At 39.2% G+C, this 20,423-nt stretch overlaps 1 protein-coding gene across 1 annotated transcript in view; it reads left to right on the plus strand.

Annotated features, from left to right (window-relative positions):
- SLC7A14 (solute carrier family 7 member 14) overlaps positions 1-20,423 on the plus strand; it is a 1,267,904-nt gene that overhangs the window by 900,261 nt on the left and 347,220 nt on the right. The window contains exon 6 of the mRNA XM_044070061.1: positions 9,010-9,218. Coding sequence (XP_043925996.1) covers positions 9,010-9,218 — 209 coding nt within the window. The remainder of the gene's footprint in view (positions 1-9,009; positions 9,219-20,423) is intronic.

Genomic DNA, 20,423 nt, shown 5'->3' on the forward strand with positions numbered 1-20,423 from the left:
ATGGTTTTCTTCCCAATCTATCAATACGAGATTGGCAAAAATGGGGGTAAACGCTGCCCCCATGGCCACACCCTTAGTCTGTTTATAGTATTCTCCCTCATAAAAAATGAAATTGTTGTCCAATACTATTGACATACATTCTGATATTAGATTTAGTCGATCATTCTTCAATCTGGCATATTTGTGAATACTGTTGTAAAATCCATCCAAGCCTTCCTGTTTGGGAATACTGGAAAACAGGTCAATTACTTCTATAGTGATAAAGACCATATCCTTCTTCCATATATCAGTAGTTAACCTACCCAAAAAATCCCATGAATCTTTAAACACATGGTGAACATTATTATAAATATGCTTCAACCATTTGTCTATAGCCAATCCTATGAGAAAAGTTTTAGATTGACTGCCCGAAATTATGGGTCTGAACGGGGGGTTATTGATACCCTTATGTATTTTAGGAATACCTACAATAGTAGCTACCTTAGGAAAATTCCCTTTCATATAATCATATTCCTCTGTGGTAATTCTATTATCCACTAAGTATTCCACTAGATACATATCTTTCCACCTATATGCAATGTGTATCTCATTTAAAGATATAGCTTTATAATTCCCTGATTGTTGCAATATCTCATACATTTTGTTAACATACTCATAGGTGTCAAATATTTTCAGTTGATTCCTTTTAAAAGTAGCTGCTCATACCGTGCTCACAAAGTGATTCTATACCTAGAGTTAGACAGACATCAAAGTTTGAGCAAGAAGGAGCAGGATTAGTTTTAACACTGCTTCTTAACAAAGAGACATCAATAGTACGGACTGTACAAATAATTTACAACTCTTTCATTTTCGGCCCAATTTCAACAGTAGTGTATTCAGAACTATTGCAATTTATTCACAACAGCACTTTGTATTTTAATACCAAAAGGGTGAATAGAAATTTGCTGGCTGGCAACTGGCATTAAGCACAAACAATCATTCATGTAGCAGCCACCAATGATATAGCTATGCTCTGTCTTTCTACTCATTCAGTGACATTTTCTTCTAAACCTCTTAAAAATGTCATAAATTTTAAAAGAGGCATGTAGTCTGTAATTGTATAAAGCAAAGCCTACAGCGCAGAGCTGTATTTATTGTATTTAAGAATGCAACTAAACACTCACAAATGTTCTTTGGCTTGTTGAAGAGGTTGTCAGCTGGACGCAGGACTCATATTATTATATTATTTTTGCGCTGCTCTGCACCCAGTAACTAACCATTGGCTGCAACTGGTGCCTCTCCTCATACGCGTCTGGTGGGCTCTCCTTACCACCTCTACCTTACTCTGACCCATGCCGGGGGCTGGTGAGGAGATTAAAGCATGCTGATCCCACATCATATTGCTACTGAGGGATTTTTGCCTGAAACACTAATTCCTATTTCTTCCCAACCCATGTGCACCTGATAATGCCTTGTGGATGCAGCATGCAATAGGCAGAACTGTCATAGGTTCATAGGTTCATAGGTAGATACTAGGCTTTTGGCCCTAGGGCCTATATAAGCCTAGCCAAAGGTACCCTGGCTTTCGCCACCCAAGAAAATTATTTTCCAAACCGCCCTAACTTCTGCTAGGGATTAATACATACAAGCTGTTTCATACACCATCAGGAAATGCTTGAAGTTGTTTCTTAATCCTCCACCAGGGAAATCTCACTGCATTGTGTGCCTGATCCACACATCCCTTCCTCCACTCCTCTTAGGATGGGCATGCCTGTCAGCTCCCGCCAGCACCTTTTATACCTAAGTTGGTAATCAACCCCAGATAACCTACATCATAGTTAAAGCATTTTGCTTCTATGCCATGGTGCTGGCTGACATATATATTTTTACCTGTATAAGGATCGCATTTGGAGACAAGTGGGCTTTTTTATTTAAATTTTGTGATTGCTGGGCAGCAGTAAGAATTTGTGAATACAAAATGGAAATCTCTTGCTACACTTGTGGCTGTCACTGATGGCTTACAAAGACTCTTTAGTTAATGGATAAAAACTGAGTAAGCTTACCTTGCTCTAACTGTTGATGTCCTTTGACAATGCTATCTGGTGCCACTTTCATAGCTGTACTTTATCAGATGACAGCTAAATAGTGTTATAATGTCATTGCACCCTGTTAAAAGGAAGTGCTAGGCAACTTATATCTTTCAAGTCCAGATGCAGTTATACATTGTACTCTGCTTCAAACAATTAAGTATTTTGTAACAAATATATTTGGACTCTGTTGACTATGAGGCATCTTTTATTTTTTATTTTTTTTCTTGCTCATTCGGTCTGGTTGGGCCATGCATATGAACAATCTCTGGTCTTCACCAACATGGGTGATCGTGGTACCACCACAAGTATAGGACCATCACTGGTTAAATCTGATCACAAATCAGTCACATTTGAAGTAGCTATAACACCCAAACCCCTCTTAGTTGAAATCAGGCTAAAACATTTCACCAAAGCTAATTATACCCTCCTAAGGGATGGCATAAATAATTTTCAACCTTCTATTCCTACAGATGGCTTTGACAACTATACTAAGGTATACACAAATGCCCTGTACAAACACTTATACAAATGTATTGACACAGCTGTACCTGACAGGATCAAAACAAGATCCTCAAGAAAAACAAACAAGCCTCCCTGGTAGACATCTAGCATTAATAAGTTATACAGCAAAAGGAAGAAGTTGCTCTCGAAGAATAAAAAGAGAGGTCTTAGCACTGGAAGAACGCCCTCCTCTGCCCGAACAAACAAATAAGACAGCTTGTAAAATCATCTAAGGGCAACTTAAAAAAAAAATAGCAACCATAATTAGGAATAACCATAAGGCATTCTTCAGTTGCCAGATGTGTGATGAATTCGCTGTGGATGGCATCATGCACACTTCTTCTTTCAGCTTTTCCCAGGTAGGGGTCGCCACAGTGGAACCCCGGTCCGCTAATGATTGGCAGTAGATTTTTATGTTGCCGAGGTGCCAGCTCGATGCCCAACCTTCAACAAAGGCACCCCCATTTACTCATGTCTTTCGAATGCCACTCGACCTCGGGGAGGACAGGCAGACTCCACACAGAAGGCGCTCCAGCCAAGAATCGAATAGGAGAACCTCTTGTTGTGAGGCGACAATGCTACCGCTGCACCACGGCTGTTGCGGATGGCATCACACACACGGATCATGTGAAAATAGCTAAGCTATTAGCTGACAGGTTTGGTGAAAATGTCACCCCGTCCCCTCCAAACATTCTACAAAGCATTCCCACTACATCCCCCTACCTTACATCTCCAAAGAGCAAGTCATTAAAACACAGCCTCTATGGGACCAGATAGCATCCCAGGTTGCATTTTAAATGGTAAAAAAAATGAGTCAGCAACTCTATTAGGTACTCTCTTCAGCCACAGCCTGAGTACTGGTTTTGTCCCTGTTGAACAGCAACTACCATCCCCCCTTTATAAAGGGGGTACAGCAACAGACCCTGGGAACTACAGACCCATAAGCTTAACCAGCCTTATCTGTAAGGCCATGGAGCGAATCATTATGGACCTTATAAATAAGGATATAGGAGATCTTCAAACCCTTGATCTGACAAAATCTGGTTTTGTCAAAGGCAGGTCATGCCTGTTAAACCTGGTGGACTTCTTCAAAAATGTTACCAGAGCCATATACGAAGGCAGATGTGTGCACACAGCCTACCTTGGCTTAGCCAGGTCCTTCAACACAATCCCACATTCGGGCATCATTAATAAACCCTCCCAGCTGAATATCAAACCTTTTGTTGTCAGGTGGGTTGCTAACTGGCTCACCGACAGATCACACTCAGTTAAAGTTGGGGACTTTACTTCAACCAGCAGACCTGTCACCAGTGGGGCTCCACAGGGATCAGTGCTAGGCCCCCTACTGTATGGAATATACTTCTCAGAAGATCAGGCCAAAACAGAGGGGCTGTGGCTGACTAAGTTTGCTGATGACTGCAGATTAGGTGCCATCATTGAATACCCAAACAATGTCAGTATACTTCAAGGAGACTTACACAAACCAATAATTGGTGCCAAAACCATGGACTCAAACTCATTGCTAAAAAATGCATTATCATCCCCTTCAGTAAAAACAATATCCCTGCAGAATGTCATATAAATAATAATAATAATAATAATACACTAAGTAACGGCTCAGTAGTGAGAGACTTGGGAACGCAAGTTGATTATAGTATAAACTTTGACCACCATGTGTCTACAGTGGTAAAGAAGGCTTTCTACATTGCACACCTCATTAGCAAAGACATTGCCTCAAGAGAAAAAGAGGTCATAATACCCCTGTACTTGACCTTCTTCAGGCCGATAATTGAGTACAATACTCCCTTTGCATATTTACCTATATTTACTGGCATAGGCTACCAGTTCACATCAAACAAAGCCCCTCTATGACTCTATGTAAGCATAGCTAGATGACTAGATGGGAAACTGTAAATTCCTGTCAGGGATTTCATCTATGATCATCCTAAATATGGGCAGTTGTTGCTAACTAAGATCTCGAGTTTAGGCAAGATCTTTTATATTGGGTTTTTCGAGTTTTATATTGGCCACAGTAGGCTAGGCTTATAAAGATCTTTGGGTCAGTAGCCTAGTAACCACCTATGAACCTAAGAGCATGCAGATATCAGAGGGAGCTATCGTCAGCATATGGGAATTAAATCTGACCAACTCAGAAAGTAATTTTGCGGTAGAGAATTTCAAGGACCTATAACACCCACACACCTGATCCTTCTATATGCTAACTATAAAACCACTCTACCTTGGGATACATCCCTGCTACTTATATCTGCTAACTATAAAATCACTGTACCTTGGGATACACCCCTGTTACTTATATCTGCTAACTATAAAACTGCTGTCCCTTGATGTACAGCCCTGCTACTTATATCTGCTAACTATAAAACCGCTGTATCTTGGGGTGCAGCTCTTCTACTTATATCTTCTTCTTCTTTCGGCTTTTCCCGGTTAGAGGTCACCACAGCAGATCACCTGCCCGCTCATGATAGGCAGTGGAGTTTTATGGTGTCGAGTTGCCAGCCCGGCGCCCAACCTTCCACAGAAGGCATACACATGCACACACTCACACCTAGGGTCAATTTAGAGTGTCCAATCCACCTACTACATGTCTTTGGGACGTGGGAGGAAACCAGAGCACCCAGAGGAAACCCACATGACCACAGGGAGGACATGCAGACTCCACACAGAAGGCACCCCAGTTGAGAATCGAACCGCAGAACCTCTTGCTGTGAGGCGACAATGCTAACCGCTGCACCACCGTGGCTGCCCCCTCTGCTAATTATAAAATTGCTACACCTTGGGGTATATCCCTGATACATATATATGCTAACTAGAAAGCCGCTATACCTTGGATTACACGTCCGCTACTTATATCTGTTAACTATAAAACCACTGTACCTTGGGGTGCACCTCTGCTACTTGTATCTGCTAACTGTAAAACCACGCTGTACCTTGGGGTACACCCCTGCTACTTATATCTGATAACAATAAAACTGCTGGATCTTGGGGTACACCCTTGCTACTTATATGTATGTTAACTATAAAACTGCTGTACCTTGAGGTGCACCCCTGCTACTTATATCTGCTAACTATAAAACTGCTGTACCTTGGGGTACACCCCTGCTACTTATATATGCTAACTATAAAACTGCTGTACCTTGGGGTACACCCCCGCTACTTACACATGCTAACTATAAAACTCCTGTACCTTGGGGTACACCCCTGATACTTATATATGCTAACTATAAAACTGCTGTACCTTGAGGTACACCCTGGTACTTGTATCTGTTACCTATATAACTGCTGTACCTTGGGGTACACCCCTGCTACTTATATATGCTAACTATAAAACTGCTATACCATGGGGTACACCCTGCTACTTATATATGCTTACTATAAAACTGCTGTACCTTGGGGTACACCCCTGCTACTTACACATGCTAACTATAAAACTCCTGTACCTTGGGGTACACCCCTGATACTTATATATGCTAACTATAAAACTGCTGTACCTTGAGGTACACCCTGGTACTTGTATCTGTTACCTATATAACTGCTGTACCTTGGGGTACACCCCTGCTACTTATATATGCTAACTATAAAACTGCTATACCATGGGGTACACCCTGCTACTTATATATGCTAACTATAAAACTGCTATACCATGGGGTACACCCTGCTACTTATATATGCTAACTATAAAACTGCTGTACCTTGGGGTACACCCCTGCTACTTATACATGCTAACTATAAAACTCCTGTACCTTGGGGTACACCCTGCTACTTATATATGCTAACTATAAAATTGCTGTACCTAGGGGTACACCCTGCTACTTATATATGCTAACTATAAAACTGCTGTACCTTGAGGTACACCCTGGTACTTGTATCTGTTACCTATATAACTGCTGTACCTTGGGGTACACCCCTGCTACTTATATATGCTAACTATAAAACTCCTGTACCTTGGGGTACACCCCTGATACTTATATATGCTAACTATAAAACTGCTATACCATGGGGTACACCCTGCTACTTATATATGCTAACTATAAAATTGCTGTACCTTGGGGTACACCCCTGCTACTTATATATGCTAACTATAAAACTGATGTACCTTGGGGTACACCCCTGCCACTTATATATGCTAATGATAAAACTGCTGTACCTTGGGGTACACCCCTGCTACTTGTATATGCTAACTATAAAACTTCTGTACCTTGGGGTACATCCCTGCTACTTATACATGCTAACTATAAAACTCCTGTACCTTGGGGTACACCCCTGATACTTATATATGCTAACTATAAAACTGCTGTACCTTGAGGTACACCCTGGTACTTGTATCTGTTACCTATAAAACTGCTGTACCTTGGGGTACACCCCTGCTACTTACACATGCTAACTATAAAACTCCTGTACCTTGGGGTACACCCCTGATACTTATATATGCTAACTATAAAACTGCTGTACCTTGAGGTACACCCTGGTACTTGTATCTGTTACCTATAAAACTGCTGTACCTTGGGGTACACCCCTGCTACTTATATATGCTAACTATAAAACTGCTATACCATGGGGTACACCCTGCTACTTATATATGCTTACTATAAAATTGCTGTACCTTGGGGTACACCCCTGCTACTTATATATGCTAACTATAAAACTCCTGTACCTTGGGATACACCCCTGATACTTATATATGCTAACTATAAAACTGCTGTACCTTGAGGTGCACCCTGGTACTTGTATCTGTTACCTATAAAACTGCTGTACCTTGGGGTACACCCCTGCTACTTATATATGCTAACTATAAAACTGCTGTACCTTGGGGTACACCCTGCTACTTATATATGCTAACTATAAAATTGCTGTACCTAGGGGTACACCCTGCTACTTATATATGCTAACTAAAAAACTGCTGTACCTTGGGGTACACCCCTGCTACTTATATATGCCAACTATAAAACTACTGTACCTTGGGGTACACCCCTGCTACTTATATATGCTAACTATAAAACTGCTGTACCTTGGGGTACACCCCTGCTACTTATATATGCCAACTATAAAACTACTGTACCTTGGGGTACACCCCTGCTACTTATATATGCTAACTATAAAACTGCTGTACCTTGGGGTACACCCCTGCTACTTATATATGCCAACTATAAAACTGCTGTACCTTGGGGTACACCCTGCTACTTATATATGCTAACTATAAAACTGCTGTACCTTGGGGTACACCCCTGCTACTTATATATGCTAACTAAAACTGCTGTACCTTGGGGTACACCCCTGCTACTTATATATGCTAACTATAAAACTGCTGTACCTTGGGGTACACCCCTGCTACTTATATATGCTAACTATAAAACTGCTGTACCTTGGGGTACACCCCTGCTACTTATATATGCCAACTATAAAACTGCTGTACCTTGGGGTACACCCCTGCTACTTATATATGCTAACTATAAAACTGCTGTACCTTGGGGTACACCCCTGCTACTTACATATGCTAACTATAAAACTACTGTACCTTGGGGTACACCCCTGCTACTTATATATGCTAACTATAAAACTGCTGTACCTTGGGGTACACCCCTGCTACTTACATATGCTAACTATAAAACAGCTGTACCATGGGGTACACTCCTGCTACTTATATACGCTAACTGTACGATTACATGGAGTAAGGGGAATGCTTCAATATACCACAATCCTAGACTTAGTGTGTATCTAGAAGTACATATTCATACTGACTATCTCACTGTTCTGTAGATCACAGCTGTGATCCTTACACACAGGAACCCTTGTATGGCATAGGTTCAAAAATGAAACATAATGCAATCTATTGAAAAATACCTCCATTATTTCCACAGACAGGCCCTCCCACTCCAAAGGTGGACTCATATTAGATAATTTTGTGAGTTAAACTATTTTTACATTGCCTTTTCACAGAGATGTATGTGGTCTTTTCAGTTTGGGAAATGTTATTTGATGGAAAAGAACTTTTGTGCTTCTCAGTGCTATCACAAAAGCATTCAGTATATTCAACAGCTAACTCCCAGTGTTTCATTCCTTATTGACATTTACTCAGATGTATATAGTTTTAAATGGTTGCCTCATGATTTACTGAATATTCAACTCACAAAAAGGAGTCATGAAATTTATATGATAACTACTTAGCCCAAAATAAATATTCAGACTTATTAAGACATACTGAGCATTTTATAAGAATTTTAATATTGATTTTAATAGGCCTGAAGGGCAGAAGAAGACTTTTCACTTGTAGCCTTCAATCACATTACTAATTTGCAGATATGATTGCTGACATTGTAAGATTCATTTTAGGATGCAAGTATGCAAAAATGCTGTATTATTTATGAATTAGATGTGCTGAACTAGTGGCAGTATTTATAGTTTGATCTTTTTTTTCTTTTAGGTGAGTGTTATTTTAACACTGATGGTGCCATATTATGCCATTGATGCTGAATCCCCACTTATGGAGATGTTTGCTGTCCACGGATTTACTGTTGCAAAGTACATTGTCGCTATTGGTTCAGTCGCAGGACTAACTGTCAGCTTGCTAGGATCACTTTTTCCAATGCCAAGGATCATTTATGCTATGGCTGGTGATGGTCTTCTTTTTAGGTTGGTTTCATCAGAAATATTCTTAACAAACTTTCATTAAAAAGCCACCATTATGTTTCTCATTTGTGAAGGCATAAACAAACCTTCCTTTTTCATCTCCTTAAATCAGCACTTTTGACAACTTGTTTGCTACTGTGCAATTTATTGATTTCTGCATAATAAGAAATACAAAACAGGTGTGTCATTTATTCACAGCTGTTCCTGTATGCCAGCAAAATTCATACACCATAATGACAATGGGCAGGCAATTACTTTGATATGTTCCCCGTGTGTCTGTAAGTAGTTGTGTATTTCTAACTCACCAGAAAAAAAATGTATTTTTTTATTTTTTCTGTTTGGCAATGCTTCTTGCCATCATCAAACAGCATATATAACATTGCCATTTAGTTTTCTTGTCGGTTTTGCATTAATAAGTTATTGACTTTTCTGGCTTGATGGAGTATAATCTACCCATCCCCACACTGTAGTGTAACTTCCTTGCAGACAGTGAATGTACAATGCTTCATTATATGGAGTCCTATGGAATTATGCTTCATTAAATGGAGTCCCATGGAATTATGCTTAATTATATGCTCTCCATATAGGATGAATATTTTTTGGTGAAAAATGTGATGGTTTACCTTTCACCACTTTATTACTAAGGTGCTTTATAGAACTTTTGTCTTTGGATATGAGTAATACTTCATATTATGAAAGTCTGCAAACAACAGAAAATGCATGTTTAACCGAATGTAACTGTAAATTATTGCCTTGCCCATTATTAAGATTGTTATGCATCTGCGGCATGGCCCAGGTATTAGCTCAAAATGATTAAGTACCAATCCTCAAATCTGGTAAACAGTTGAAATAAATAAATTTAAATCCAGATACATATTTATTTAATACTTACAGCCAAGCACTAATACAGTAAGTGAATAATATAAGCATAAAACCAGACAGTATAAGTAAAAAAAAAAAAATACATGATATAAAACTATAAAGAACCATAATTAAATGAATAAAATGAAGTGAGATGTGACAAATGAGCTTTTAACACAATTACAAAATTGGCTCAGATAGGTGCACTAAGATAGATGTTTTAAAACTGCTATGCATAGAAGCATCCCAAAGCTAGCTAGATAGTACATCTAGTAGATTCCAAAGGTGTAGTGCTTGCTAAGTGTAGGATCAAATCCCAAGTATTTTAACCGTACCATCTGAGCTGTTAGTAGCCCTTGGGAGACATAGATCCTCAAGGATTTAAACCGTACCATCTGAGCTGTTAGAAGCCCTTGGGAGACATAGATCCCCAAGGATTTAAACCATACCATCTGAGCTGTTAGCAGCCCTTGGAAGATATGGATCCCCAAGGAATTGAACTCTACCATCTGAGCTGTTAGCAGCCCTTGGGAGACCTGGATCCCTTAGGATTTACACCGTACCATCTCAGCTGTTGGCAGCCCCTGTGGAACTTAGTTGCAAAATGTACCAGGAAAAGGTAATGCCAAGAAATGAACTCCAGCTCTAGATCACTGGCAGAAACACCAAACTGTTGCTCACTGTGACTTTGGGGCTGTGTACACCCCAGTTTGTACTGCTTTTAACATGTCCCCTACCAACGGTCACCCTTATCAGTAAGATCAGATATAATCTATTGGTATCTTTGTTCCTTCTCCTTTTTTAGTACATGACAAAAAACAATAGGAATTCCTGGAAAGTTAGTTGTTAATAGTGATACTTGTTATTCATATGGATTACTAATGCAATAACCAGAGCCAGATCATGGTCAAATGGGGCCCTAAGTAGGGTGATGGATCAGGGCCCCCCCATACACAGCCCCTCCTGCTGCAGCCATTCTAGTGTCCAATTACTTGGCTATTTCTCCCCAGTTACCACAAACACTGTTCAAACCTCACAATGTGCATACTGTTTTCTCCTTTACTTCTACAGTGATTACATATATTTTGATTTAATTTAAAACTTTTGTTTCAAATTTTATAGTACACACACTGATAGACATTTGTTAAACAATGCAATACAGTCTCACAATGAAAACACACTTAGCATTAAAACTTCTCTGCCCTTGAAACTCACATTCATTGAATCAGCATTGAAACCCACATTCAAAGAAAATGTATCTGGCCAGTGGCAGATAATTTACCTTTGGGCTGTTTTCAAATCAAAGGCCCCTTGTACACATTTTAGGACTATGTATACGTGCATGTATTCTTTGATTCACCTTCCTGATTATATTAAATTATATTCCTTGTTTAATACAGCACCACTTTTGAGAGAGTGTTTAAAATTTGTAGTAAGCAAGGAAACAAAATGTATGAATCAATAAAGACAAAACTGCTCAATTCAGAATATGCAAAAGTAAAAGTCATCTGAATAATTCCACATTAAAGATCTGTAACTAATAAAGAGGTTGCTGCTAAGCAAACAACTTTATATTTCAGTGTTTCTACAAATTCAATGCCTGCTGCCCTTGAAGAATTAATTGCCCATGTTGCATTAAAAATGGTAAGCTAGTAATATTGTAATATGGAATGGATGGCAAACTGACAAAAGGTTCATAGTTACATGCTCAGGGCTACACCCCCCTTTTAAAGTACAATATAGTATGACAATCCGTCTACATGCTGTGGGAGTAGAACCCACAGTCTTCTGCATCAAAAGCAAGTAGGCTACCTGCTGTGCTTAAAACACTATTTTTAAATTCTATGTCACAATAGTGATACCATTTGCTAAATAAAACAATTGCGCATATTGTAACCAGATTTATCATGAACAGCAGTAAACCTGTCCTCCCTTGAAGCTCACAATTCCTTGAAAATGCACCTGAAACTCATTTCCTTGAAAATGCACCCAATTCCTTGAAACTTAATTTTTTTAGCAGCTTAGTAGTTAGGCTAGAGGATTCAGACTCTTGTTTCCCATAACTAAAGTACATGGCTTAATCCTGAGCGAATTAATCACCTGCTATCCCTAATTAGGGCATTTCACTCACACACACACACACACACACACACACACACACACACACACACACACACACACACACACACACACTCTCTAAAACACCTTACTTGTCCATCCATTCTGGAACTGTGTTTGTGTTCTCTACATTCCACCACAGAAGCAAGCAGCAGCACAAGAACATCTTCCTGTATTTAAATTCCATGCATGTGGAATGCGGAAAGGAATAAATAAATACCAGGAGGTCTTTGCGATGATGACACATTCACAGATGCAACAGATGTATGTGACCAGATGCAGAAGGCATTCTTAAAGAAGAATGGTCTTAAAAATCACATCATTTTTTTTTTATTATTATTTTAAAGACGTAAATGTGGCGGTCCCTTCTCCAGAGAGTCGCCTCTCAGCCAGTGGGGGCTCCCTCCCAGCCAGTGCGGCCTAGGTGACATCCAAGTTCGTCTAGTGCTAGATTCATCTCTGGCAGTAGCTCCTACTACTAGGAATTACACTACAGAAGGTCCAGTGCCTAGCCCAACTTCCAGATCTCAGCACCCTTAATCCTCCAGGTCAAGTGAATTCCCACATTCCCAGGGAATGTCAGGACATTACCTGTATAAAACTGACATCCACCATGCCTTTTAAGATATTTCATGATGCAGTTTGTCATTTATGCTTAATGTTTTTGCATCTGTAATTCAGTGTGGTTCCTGCTGCTGTGGGAGACAAATAGCTGGGTGGATTTTCTGTTTAGCAGAAAAAATAAAAAATAAAACGGACCACTAAGGTCAATTGCTTCACTTTATTAGGACACACAAACCAAATGAACTAAGCGCTTTCACCAGATGCCAAGTCTAGCTTCATCAGACTCTGGTGAAAGCAATTAATTCATTTGGTTTGTGTGTCCTAATAAAGTGAAGTGATTGACCTTGGTGGTCTGTTTTATTTTTTATTTTTTCTGCTGAGTTGTGCTTGGTCCCTGTGAACTGGCTGTGAATTATTTGGATTTTCTGTTTACCCTGAAAACCCTTAGGAGATGGGCGCATTCTTTGCAAATCTGTTCTGATTGCAAGAGACTAAAGGCTTGAATTGTACCAACATGGCACCTTCCAGTTTGTTCCAAAGGGAGACATCCACCTTAAGAAGTGATTATATAAGCAATCTAAGTAATAGACATTCAAGGACTTTGGTAATATGATAATGTGTCCCACTGAGGTGCCTTCATAGACAATATCCTTGGAGTTTGAGATTCAAGTTCTCTAGCAAAGTGTCATTAGAGGCCGCCATGCCTGCAGGTAAAAGCACATCCTACCAAGCTGAACACCCTCTCATGGAATTCAGACCAGATGTCTCATCTCAGTCACATTTGGCTATAATGTTTTATTGTCTCAGAAGACAGAAGAGACAGATAATATAACCAGTATTCTAGTCAGGGAGGATGTCGCGGAACAGAGCATGTATCTGAATCCTACCCTAGGTCTCGGGTTCCAGAGTTGCAGTCCTATTAAAGGGGAGTCAGAAGCTCAAACATAAGGTATCCATCCCACATTCTTGCAGTTTCATGAACTTGGGATAATAATTGGGTCCCTGACTACCCCCCCCCCCTCTCATGCTGTTCCCCAAGAAAAGATTGGCTTGGCTCATGGGTCCTTGTGTGCAGATTCTGCAGTCAAATTCAGATAAACTCTTTGTGGCATGAGTCCTCTCTGCCAAGAGAAAGAGGGATCATTCATCACAGAGGGATAATGGATCCTGAGAGAGTGAGAGGGAAGACTTGGACCTCTGCTTTTAAATATCCTTCACCTTGGTTATGATACCAACAACTGATATCCCTGTGTCCTCTGCTCATTCACACACAGAGAAAATCTCATTTGGAGACACCTTTTGTAAGATGGAAGAGCACCTCAGTTGGAGGCTGAAGAGACATCAGGTGTTCAGCAAAGTTATTTTTAATTTGCTAAATCTTTGGCAATGCCTCCAGTTTTGGAGGTTCTAAAGGATGCATTCTTAGCAGCCTCCAGGGAGCTAGACACTCAGGCCACTGCCTCTAAGAAGACTGATTCATTTGGTAGGGTCTAGGAGTCTGACAAGTTTCTGTACAAAAGCACTATGGCAGGTCAGGCAGATATTTATGTCAGTTCAGTGAAGAGGTCAAAACCAGTGCCTGCTCATAGTACACTTTCCCATGAGAAGTAAAATTTAATTTTGGATCAGTGTGGAAAGAAAGTGTGCATTGCCACCAGTGGAGACAATAAATATATGACAAAGTTTCAAATGGTTCTGCTAGAGTAGATGAAATAGAAGATATGAGGGCAAAATTATTAGATCTCACTCCGTCATTGAGGTGTCTAAATACTCCATCAAGTATGGATATAATTATGTGGCTGCAATATCTGGGGTGGCAGCTATGGGGTCAGAGACCAGAAAACATGCCAAGCTAAGGCCTCAACCCCTGCCAGAGGATGTAAAAATGGATGACCTTAATACTTCCTTATATAAATGTATTTATGTATTTATTTTACATTTGTTGACTGGGCTAGTCTAACAGGAAATACGTCCATTTTCAGTAGAGGCCCGGGGAGGTAAGCTACACATAAACGAAAAATATTAGCAACTTCAGGTACACATATGCCATGGGTGAAGTATTAAAAAATTGAGAAAATGGGAGAAGACTATGCATTCAATGAAGCAACTGTTTCACTTAGATAAGAATTACCCATTTATGTCTGGGCACAACTGTTGGCAGAAAGACAGATGTAAACAGGCCAAGAATATGGCAGGTTAGTATAAAAAATGACAGAACATTAAGGGGAAACCTGGAAACTCCTAGGACACTTTACATTCCAAGAATCAGACAAAAGTACATGAAACTACTACTTCCCTTACCCCATCTAAAAACACCATACCAGCCTTGTTCCCCCACCCACCCCACACAACCCAAGTATAGCACGAAGGGACCAATGAATAAGAATCTGGAAAAACATCACAGAAGACAAATAGGTATTACATGTAATAGCTGAGTTTAAAACTACAGTTCATAAAAAATCCCAAAATGTTAGGTATCCTTCCTTTATGAGTTGGTCAAACGCATTGAATCTCTCCCATCCTATAAAAGCTAGGAGTTATAAAATCTGTACTAAAACAGGACCATAACAGTTGGTTCTATTCAAGACTCTTCCTAGTGACTGGAAACTAGGAGACCCATTCTGGACCTGTTAAGAATAAACACTTATCTCAAAATTCCAAAATTCAGACTACTGACATTGCAGGTCCTCCTACCACACCTGTTTCCTCAGGTCCTGATGGAATACTATCTGTTAAGGACACCTGTCGTCCCATCTCCATTCACAAGTATCACAGGGACTTTCTCAGATTTGAGGCCACGAAAATCCCATTATCAGTCTTCTCCACTGCTCTTTAGATTGACTGCTGTAACCTTGTTTATATTAAAAACAAAAAAAAAATGCCAGCTCCAGTAATTGTGTACTGCAGAGCCAAAACCATTCATATTTAAGCCAAGTGTTTGACTGTCTCATTCAGTGACTATGCTAGGTGAAGGTGGACAAGAACTTAGAATTCACCATGGACTCTTTTCAAAACATGGGTTTTTTTTTTTTCTTTAACATTCCCTAGTCAAATCTCACCCTTTCAAAGAAAGTAGAACTCCTTGGGTCCTTACTGGAGTCCAGCATCGCCATGTCTCCGTCCAGACAAAGTTGAATGTCTAGCACAATACTTCGAGCACATGACTCAAGAAACAATGGTCATAGCCAGGTAATTCCTTGGAACACTGGGGCTTATGACCTTCATAACTCTAATGGCTCCCCTGGCTAGGTTGCACATGAAGAAACTCCAGTGGAAGCTGAGAGATGCCTTGAGTCCAACTTCAGAATTCCTGTAGGAGATGATCTCTCTGATATCCCGTATCTCCAGATATGTACAATGGTGGCCTAATCAAGTCAAAAATAGAAGTAATGGGGTGCCTTCAAACTAGTAGCCCACAGTCAAGCACTAGCTATTAATGCTTCAGACCTCGTGGGGTGGGCAGCGCAGAAGGCCTCAGAGGGCCAGGGCTTTAAGAAAGCAAATCAAAGAAAGACACTTCTAAATGTAAAGGAGACGATGACAGTGATACAGGCACTCAGAACCTTCAACTTTGTCTGTAAAATAGGAGTTTTCAGGTATCAAAAGTCAACATTACTGTGACGTAGCACATGAACCAGTATGGGAGACCCCTTCCTGCCCCTTATGCAGGCTGGACTCAACTGTCTGGGAGATACCTGTTCAATTCTAGATAACCCTACAAGCATCCCATCTTAATTAATTTCAGTGGTGGAACAACTAAACAGATTAGTTGTAGATCTCCATGAATGGATGTTGCACAGGGATATGTTCACAGGTGGGGTGTGTCAGAAACATAATAATAATTTTTTTTCAAGAAAACACCACATCAGGAAGCTCTGCTTCAGAGCACTTCACAGAAAGGCTTGGGCAGGGGATTCCTTCTCCTTCAAATAGACTGGCGTGTTTCTGTGTTAATTCCCTCCAATCTCCAGTGATCCAAAAAGCTAGGGATTTAGGGACCAAGGATAGTATTAATAGCATCCTTTTAGCCCAGAGAGCATTGCTTCTCTCTCGTTATTCAGAGGTACAGGGTGAAACTCTGTGCTGCCTTTGTAAATGGGCCTCCTAACTCAGAACATGGGAGCCTGACATCCCAACCAAAACAAACCGCAGCTCACTGTCTGACTTATTTAACTCTCTCAGGCTTCAGGCACCAGTTCACTGGTGGTGTAGGATAGGAATCCAGCGACAAGGAAATTCTACTTCGCTAAATGGAAGAGGTTTGCCTATGTGGCCTCAGGAAGGATAAGGGCCCTAGCACAGCACTGAATCCATGAGTCTCCAAAGTTTAGGCAAGCTGTTTGATTCAGGTATAGCATATGGGGTGTTAGTATCTAGAGCATGGAAGGGATACTTACATGTATGATACATGTCTAGATAGGACAAGAGACCAATGTGAAATTAAGCTGTATGTTATAAGTATAAGATAAAGTTGTGGTTAATTTATAAGCATTTATAGCAACAATATAGATGATAACAGGAGCAACAACCATGCAGTTCTTCCCAAACGAAAACAGCTTAGTTCAAATAAAGCAGTACATATAATATCCAAAAGAATCGGGTTTAATAAGTGCACACAGTAGGTAAGTGCTTTCACAATACAGCTTCTTCAGACCATTAAAATGTGCAATTAATTAGTCAGCCTTTATATACTCTATATTAATTAACTCTGACATCGTAATTACAACTCACAATTTAAAGTGACCAACCTAACATTTACCATAAACCAGAAAATGATAACATTACTATAAAAGTATAAATATATCAGCTGAAAAAAATTCCTGTCATAGTAGATAATGTTTAGCTTCTATGGTACTTCTATGTCCATATAAATGACTCATTTATATTTTTATATATTTATACTTTTATAGTAATGTTATCATGTTCTGTTGTGATATTTATATGCAGTTTTTTATAATATATGTTACAGTCTTTTATGGTAAATGTTAGGTTGGTCACTTTAAATTGTGAGTTGTAATTACGATGTCAGAGTTAATTAATATAGAGTATATAAAGGCTGACTAATTAATTGCACATTTTAATGGTCTGAAGAAGCTGTATTGTGAAAGCACTTACCTACTGTGTGCACTTATTAAACCTGATTCTTTTAGATATATGTATTGCTTTATTTGAACTGAGCTGTTTTCGTTTGGGAAGAACTGCATGGTTGTTGCTGCTGTTATCATCTATATTGTTGCTGTACTCCTTATTTCCAACAGCGCAACATTTACCTTGTGGAGTGTTGGCCTGGTTTTCTTTGTACTTATAAGCATTTATGTTTATACGTAGTCTGTTTAAATGGATGGTAAAGTTTTGTATCTTATTTTAAAATGATATGCAAAATTGGGATGTTAATGAGGGGGTTGATAAACTACAAAAACAGCATGAGTATGCTGATCAGATTTCCAATTCCAGATTTGAAGAAGGACCTTCCCAGTCGAGGATAATTTCAGTGCTGGAGAAAAACAGGTCAGATCTCTCAAAGTTTTAAAGACCTTTAAAAGGCAACATGGTGACTTAGTAGTTAAGATATCTGCCTTACAGCTGTAGGATTAGAGATTCAATTCTGACATCTGGTCATTTGGCAACTGTACATATGTAATCTGCATGCCTTCCGCATGTCTACACATAATCTTGCTTCCTCTTACTTATCAGAAATATGCTTGTTGATCGAATACACTGGAAACTGTACAGACTATTTACACCTTTCCTTGTGGCCCATGTTTTGTTTGAAGAGGATCCATGCACCCACTCTCCTGGTTAATAAGTGATAAATACACTTAAAACATTGTTAAATAGGTGTATACTTCAATGCAGGTTTCTGGATTATTGGTATGTGAGGTGATTTATCTGGTTAATCCCAGAATGAGGACTAAGCACACCAATAGTAACATTTAATAGATAGTGGGTATAAGGAGTAGTCACCATCGATTTGCTGCTTACAGAAATGAGCACTTAAGCAAAATGGATAGGAATGGGGTCACTTTTTCAGCCCAAAACTTTATACTTCAACTCTGACATTTGCGTACTGCTCTGTAATGTATCTAAAAGTATATAATTTTTATCTTTATTTTCAAGATACTTAAAAATTCATTCCAAATACTGCTCATAGAAATATGATGGTTCAGTAACACCTTAGGGCATCAGTTTGTTGTCAGATCCTAAATGTCGGAGAATTGCTCAGTGTCATAGTTAATGCGTCAGAAAACTAAAAATTATCTTGGCTGCATGATCATACAAAGGGGAAAGGTGGTGGTATTGCTTTAATATTTCCTAACAACTACCTGATTTCCCCTTACAACAAACTAATACCAAAATTCAGTTCAGCAGAGCTTCTTCTATCTTCCTTGAAAATAATTTGTAAGCAAATATGCATTTCTGATTTTTATATCCCTCCTGGTGACAATACATCTTTACTATTGTCCAATTATTGATATATTGACATTCACATATGTCCAAACATATCCAATCTTACATTGAATATCCATAGCAATTCCTCAAGAAATAATACTACTAGTTGTTGTGAATGTCAATTAAATATACATAAACTCTAACTCCCTTACATCTAGTGTGACCTTATTTGGTTTCACACAACAGATTAACAGCCCAACACATTATAGCAAGACATCAAATTCCCTATTAGACTGGATCCAAGTATCAGACCATAGCAAATACACAACTTCAGGTACAATGTCCGACTGTCTCAGTGATCATCTCCCAGTCTGTGCAACCAGACATCTCACATCCACTTAAACAACATGTTTATAAAACAATACACAACATTTCCAATTTTAACTGAGAAATGTTCATTACTAACATATCATCTATTAACTGGAATTTTCTAAAAATCCTCCCCCTTAGATGATGCTGTAAAAATGAATTCAGTACAGCTTTCCTGAATATCATAAATAGCCTTGTACCTTCTAGAAGGAACAGCCTATAAACAAATAATGCAATTTGGCTATCCAAAAAGAGTAGAATGCTAATGCAGGATAGAGAAACAGCATGTAAAGAATTGTAAAAAATATAAAGCACCACAATATCTGATATACTTCAGAACACTTCACAATCATACTAAAAAGCAGAGTGATGAAGACAAAAAACTATATTATAATAACTTTCAGAATAATAGTAAACACATCCCAAAAAAATTCTGGACAGTCATTAAAGAAATCTTGCACCCTGGCCATAAATTCAGCCCTAACCCTTCTCCCAAATCTCATCACTTGAAACTGCAATACAATTCAACTCTTATTTCATGGTAGTATAGCATCTCTAACCAAGGATTCCACAACATCTAATACATGTCACCACATCCACTTTCACCTTCAAACCTGTGCCCACATCCTTTATAAAACTGCTCTTAAAAACTCAGACTATGCTCTACTTCAGCTGATGACCTTCCTACCTTAAAATAGCAACCGATAGTATTGCCTACTGTGTCTTAATCCTTATAAATAGGTCAATCCAGGAATCCCACGTTCCCTTTCTCTGGAAAAAGTTACATATTATCCCTCTGCAAAAAAGAGGAAATTCAACAGACATTAAACTTTAGACCTATAACAATCTAATCACCCCTCTCAAAAATACTTTAAAAATGTATTCAGAAACAATTGCTAGACCATC

Source organism: Protopterus annectens, chromosome 4.part1 (genome assembly GCF_019279795.1).
Source record: "Protopterus annectens isolate FY-2018-M chromosome 4.part1, PAN1.0, whole genome shotgun sequence".
Lineage (NCBI taxonomy): Eukaryota > Metazoa > Chordata > Ceratodontiformes > Protopteridae > Protopterus > Protopterus annectens.